The sequence below is a fragment of the Tupaia chinensis genome, unplaced genomic scaffold, assembly GCF_000334495.1.
Source record: "Tupaia chinensis unplaced genomic scaffold, TupChi_1.0 Scaffold000532_1, whole genome shotgun sequence".
NCBI lineage: Eukaryota > Metazoa > Chordata > Mammalia > Scandentia > Tupaiidae > Tupaia > Tupaia belangeri.
This window is the reverse complement of record NW_006160045.1, coordinates 7,890,681-7,896,869: the sequence shown is the minus strand read 5'-3', so window position 1 is coordinate 7,896,869 and position 6,189 is coordinate 7,890,681. Positions and strand designations below refer to the sequence as shown.

At 48.5% G+C, this 6,189-nt stretch overlaps 1 protein-coding gene and 1 non-coding gene across 2 annotated transcripts in view; one reads left to right on the top strand and one right to left on the bottom strand.

The window, feature by feature from the left end:
- PARP1 (poly(ADP-ribose) polymerase 1) overlaps positions 1-6,183 on the bottom strand; it is a 43,511-nt gene extending 37,328 nt beyond the window's left edge. Inside the window, exons 1-2 of the mRNA XM_006157249.3 lie at positions 6,024-6,183; positions 988-1,153 (exon numbers count right to left, since the gene is read on the bottom strand). Of these exons, the coding sequence (XP_006157311.1) occupies positions 988-1,153; positions 6,024-6,143 (286 nt within the window). The 5' untranslated portion in view covers positions 6,144-6,183. The remainder of the gene's footprint in view (positions 1-987; positions 1,154-6,023) is intronic.
- On the top strand, positions 396-498 carry LOC114009436 (small nucleolar RNA U13). The gene has a single exon (XR_003550847.1). It is a non-coding gene; the product is annotated as a small nucleolar RNA U13 (small nucleolar RNA).
- Positions 6,184-6,189: the final 6 nt, after the last annotated feature.

Here is a 6,189-nt window from a genome sequence, read left to right as displayed (position 1 = left end):
GCCCAAGATTCCGAGAGGAGAATGGAAGAGAAGGGATCACAGCATAGCCATTCCCCCGGGGGGTGATTTCTCGCTTTCTATTTCTCTCTCTCTCTCTCTGGAGAGCACACATGCCCTATAGCAAAAACCTCTCCCCCCCAAAAAAGTATTGGTATTGGAGAGTTCAGCAAGTAGCTTGTGGTTAAGGGTACTGGACTCCCACATGGCCAATCATGGTTCAAGTCCCAGATCTAGTGGCTTGCCTTCTCACTTTCTCTCTTGCTATTTCTCTCTGGTCAAATTAAAATAAATAAATAAGTTAAACAAAATAATTATTTTTAAAAAAATACTGGTATTGGAAACATTTTATAAAAAAAGGTCTTACATGGAGTCATATATCTAAGGTATATGTACTGATCCTTTCTGGCTCATAAGCATGGGTAGGTTTTCACACCATTAGGTGAGACGTGCCTCCCCCCTCAAACCTTGTTATGACATCGGCACTGTACCTGTCTGATGTAAAAATAAAACAAATCAAATATAGAAATCAGAAAAGTTAAAAAAAGTGAATCTAATGTAACCTATGGACTTCTGGTAAGAATAATGTGTGGATGTACTCAACAACTACAACAAACACACAACTCAACTCCTGTGGGGGATGTTGACACCAGGAGAGGCTGGGGGTGCTGTGGAAGGGGTATGTGGGACCTCTCTGGAATTTGCTCAATTTTGTTGTGAACCTAAAGTTGCTCTGCAAAACAAACTCTAATAAAAAAAAATAGAGCAGTAAATTCAAAGACTCCATTTCAAGGATCTGGGAAAATACGATACGAAGTATCATGGGACAGACAACACTGGGTCCATGACATGATGCCCAAGGAACATCATGCCACATTCTTGACCCATGGAAGACTGAGACAGCTGGGGCCCTTTGTCTAAAAAGAGGAAGCCAAAGGAAGCTTCAGAGTAGGGGGTAAAATACCCACTGCCTCCCTGGTTTGTACCTACCAGTCACTCCTCCAGCCTCTGCAGTCTTTTTCACTTTCTGCTGGTCGTCCCATCGAAGCTCAGAGAAACCGTCCACCTCGACATCAGGGTGCCGGATGGAGTGGCCCACCTTCCAGAAGCAGGAGAAGTGGTACCAGTGTGGGACTTTTCCATCGAACATGGGCGACTAGAAGGAAGGGAATCAAACGATGGTAAGTGAGCAATTACCCGCCCTCTCAGACCCTGGAGACCTAAGTCAAGCCCAACCCCAGCTGCACAGCAACAGAGTAAGCCCTTGTTCTCTTATCTGAAAAGGAAGGTCAGAGACTGTTGCAAACAGATGAGAACCAGCATTCCCTATAACCTTTTTTTTATTTGGAAAGATTTTTGCTACAAGGGCATGTGTGTGCAGGAGATAGAAATCCCCCCCAGGCGGGGGTGGGGTGGGGGGGAGATGGCCCAGATGCAATCTCCTCTCCTCCATTCTCCTCCCAGGATCTTGGACACGCACGCACATGCACCCAGAGTTGAGTTTGAAACCACCGGGTCCAGGACTCAAACCATGATCAGCCACGTGAGAGTCCAGTGATGTAACCACTACACCATCTGCTGGCCCCATAAGCATTTCTTTTTATTTATTTATTCATTCATTTATTTTTATTAATTAATTTATTTTTTTGGAGAAGTTTTTCGCTATAGGGCGCATGCGCTTGCCAGACAGAGCGAGAGAGAGAGAGAGAGAGAGAGAGACACAAAGCGAGAAATCACCCTCCAGGGGGGATGGCCATGCTGCAATCCCTTCTCTTCCATTCTCCTCTCGGGATCTTGGGCATGCACGCACACGCGCCCGGCGTGAGTTTAAGCCGCCGGGTCTGGGACTCGAACCATGGTCGACTACATGGGAGTCCAGCAACATAGCCATTATGCTAACTGCTGGTCCCCATAACCATTTCTTTTTAAGCTCTTCCTGGACTGCTTAGAAAACAGTTGCCTGCTGTTTCCAAAGCCAGCCAAGGGTCCAAAGCCAGCTCTGCCCACGTCTCTTTAACCCTTGCTGCCTGGTTTCAGCGCTGCTGTGCCTCGCAGCCCAGTGAGACATACACAGGACACACACACACCACCTCACCACGCTGCCTCTGCTGGGAAAGGCCAGACCAGCCCCCCAGTCACGCCTGGATTCAAAGGGCTTGTTAAGTGCCTCTGCAGTTAAGGAACAAGACCCAGATAATGAGCAAGCAGAGAAAATGTGTCAGAAAAAAGTACCAGGCGCCCAGCAGCCACACAGATATGAGAGGAGTGAATTAACTTCTGTGAGGAGGGCAGTGGGCCCCAAGAGGACTGTTAGCTGGCAGGCCTGCAGGATCTGGGGAGTCCAGCCCAGGGGAAGACGGCTTCCTCCCTTACGTGTTTTTCCCGCCTGTGAGGCTTCACACTCAGGTGGTACTGACTCGGCAGCTCTGGGTCGTCGGGCTTCATAAACTGAACAGTGACAGTGGCTGGCATAGCAGTAAGACACTGGCATTAACTGGTCCTTGGTGCCCTTCCAGAGCCATCCTGGGTAACCCATGACTTGCCTCTGGGAGGGAACCAACACCCCCATTTCACGGATGGAGATGAGGGGGGTGCTAGGAAAGTGATTGTGGGTGGTGGTCATCACACAGGCAGTAAATGACTCAGCCTGAGTTTGAATCTGACACCGCAGTTCATCCCACCACACTGGCAGGAAGAGCTACTTAAAAATATACAAATGCATTCTGATGGGAGTTAAGGGAGGCCCCAAGCACCTGCTTTTACAGAACAGGAAGCTAAGTGCCCTTGCAGATGTACTATAATAAATATACAGGACTATATTAAAAATAAAGCGGAGACAAGGTATCCCACCTAGCTGTCTCCCACTCTGAGATCAGCCTCTTTCTGGATTAACTATAAAAGCGGTCAAGGCCCTGGCATTTGGACTGACTCCTCATATCACGGCTGCTGGGTCTGTGGTAGCATCAGCTTTTCCCCGCGTCTGGAACGCTTGTTCCCTGGTTTCCTCGGAGCTCAAGTTCAACAGCACTTCTTCAGGTCCCCCACGGCCCCACTCACAAGCTCCCTCAGTTAAGAACACTACATATCAGCAATTACTCGATGAATGCCTGTGTTTGACACTGGATTAGAACCTCACAATGAGGGCACAATGCCTTTCTTGCACACAAAGAAATTATTTGTGGAATGCCCCCAAGTCAGAAAGGAGTAATGGGGGGAGGGTAAGTTCTCGTTGTAGAAAAGATGCTCCTTCTACAAGGAACAAGAGATGGTTCCCCCAAACCAGACAGCAAATGGGATTTCTGAGTTGACTACGGTTCTGGCCCTCCAACTTTCCACCAGATCTCAGCAAGGCAGCCAATGCAGCTCTCTAAGCATTCGCGGTGGCCGCAACCTGACCCTTCCTTCTTGGTACTCCTTGATTATCCTTTGGTCTGGCTGCTGTGTCCCCAACCACCAGTGCAATGCCGGGCACTCACGAGGCGATACCTAAGGTACACACACAGCACAAGCTTAGAGGACCATGAGGGCCCCACCCAAAGCAAAAGGAGTCTTCACCAAAGCCAGGGCTTTGCTCTAGAACTCAGGACTAAGAATGGAAAGTTGGCACCAGACCAACGTCCCAAAACTATCACCTCCACTCAGTAGCCATGCTGCTCAGGCCAGGCTCAAGACCTTTGGTTTGGGGCCCAGCAAAGGCTTACTTCTCAGCTCACAGTCTGGAAGGCTCCCAAGGCAGGACAGCTAAAGCATCAGGTTATTTGACACAGAACAATCCTCCCATACAAATGTAAAAGAGGGGATGGATTTAAATTCAAGCAAGAAGAAGGAAGGCCTCTTTTTCTCTGGCCTTCAGCAGTTCAGTGGTAAGAGCAACTTTAAATTCTCAATTTAAACTCCAATCTACCCACAACTACAATAACAGAGACACAACACTTCTAATACTACAGAATTTCTTTCAATATTAAGTATGCCTACCGATTCAGGTTTGCAGCCAAGTCTTCCCAGAACACCTTCAGGCTTGACCTATTCTCTTTCCTAACCAGGGTTGATCACTGCACTTGGCTGTTACTTGGGTTTTCTGTCTCTTTCTCACTAGAACAGGGCCCTCTTTGGGCATCTGGGGAGGACTATGAAATTTCTCAGAAAAGTATTCCAAAATGTATAGTAAAATACATGGACTCATAAAGGAAACTGATTATACTGAAGTAATAACCAAACACGAAAAAAGTAACTTGGGAGTACCCTAATCCACGAGTTTGACACTGAATTATCAAAACATTTAGAAAGTAATTTGGAGTACAGTTATCTGAACCCTTTAAAGTATTAAATAACAAGACCTAATACCCCCTCGATCAACAACCATCATTTTGTAGTGATGGGTGTGAATGATATTTTGATATGTGATAAGAAAGTACCTGTAATTACCACTGATGTCCAACATCACAGGTACTGCTAATACGACTTTGCTGCTTATATTCATTATAGGAAAGAATAAGGACTTTTACCTAGAGGTTAGGTAGACAGAGATGAACATTTTTTTCGCATGGAAATTCTAGCCACAATCCCACAGACCACAGGCGAAGGACCTGGGGTGAGGAACACCAGGTAGGAGTGGGAACTTCACAAAAGCAGGTCACCCTATACATTCAGGGTACAGTTTAAAGACCCTTGGTGGGAGATACAGGTTTCCATCCTAAACCCTAGTTCTCTAGCCTCATCTTCCTGCCCTATTTTGGTGATTAAGGACTCCACATTAAGCTCCCACACTTAGCAGGCCGTCTTGGGCTCTCTCCCACATAATGCTGAGCGCACTGCTAAGTCAGGTCCCATCCACCCCTACCCAAGCTGGAAGCTCCCAAGGGCAGGTTCTCTTTGTGTCTGCAGTACCTCACATACTGCCTGGAACTCAACTGGCGCTCAATAAATGCCTACTAATGAAGAAGTACTGCGTGCTAAGTAGGCCCCAATCTCTGCCATATTGACAAACAAGATAGCCTAAGAACACCTAGCTCTTGGTACCCACTGGTTAAATAATGCTCCCACTACCACCCCATAACTACTCAACACCCACTGAGGGTTATCCGTCATTCCTAAAACACATCACAGCCCAGGGCTGGGTAGGAAATCAAGTTACCTTGCTCATGAGCACAGAGCTTGGGCAGCAAACACGTATAAGTGGCAGTGGGAAGGAACCGGGCAGGTGAAAACCACAATTACAAAGGCAGACTGCAGCAAACTGGAAGCTGGAGTAGGCACTGGCAGGGTGCACAGCACAGCACACCCCAATATCCCACCATACATTTCTGAAGTCTAGGGGACATCTAAAGGGGATCCCCAATCAACCAAAGAGCCCAGTTGAGGATCCTCCTGGAGACATTCTTACTCAAACCAGACAGCTGCTAATGCACCAGGAGAACCCACGTGAAGCTGGAAAGTTTGGAAGGAATATTTTAAACCACAAATTAAGCCCAAAGTGAATGCAGTGTACAGAAATGACACCACCCTGCATAATGCTGCATAATTAAAATAAAAAATGAGGGCAAGCGGATGTTGAAATGATAGCCAAAAATAGATTAAAAATAAAACCACCACCCTCAAATACCAATCGCCACCATCCTTGTAGGACAAAAATCTTCCCGAACAAGATGGGCCAAAATCAGACTAGCTTCAAAGGATCAGCATACATTTTTTTTTAGCCCCTAAAGTGAATGTTAATAAAATAAGCAAGAACTCCACCCCCCAGAACGGAGAGAAGCGGCTCATCGTTCCTACAAAGCGAAAACCACACGCAGCTGTAGACTCTTATTTCCCGGGCTTTTCCTGCGAGATCAGCAAAACCTCCCAGAAGGGTACCCCCGGGCGGGCCACACCGGGAGAGGTGGCGGCAGCGACCCAGACCCAGCCTGGGCCCGCTCGCTCTCGCCCCTGCCCCCACCCCTACCCCGGCTTGCTGGACACGCTAACTAAGCGCCGCCGAGCAAGCGGCCTCGCCGCGCGCCGACCCCGGCCCTGCCCCGCGCCCGCACCTGCACCATGATGGCCATCCGGAGCGAGTCCTTGGGGATGCTCTCGCTGCATTTCTTGCAAGACGCGCGCCCGCTCTTGGCGTACTCCGCTCGATACAGCTTGTCGGAGGCCTCCGCCATGCTGGCCCGACGCCGCGACCCGCTCACCCGCCGGCCCCCCCCGGGC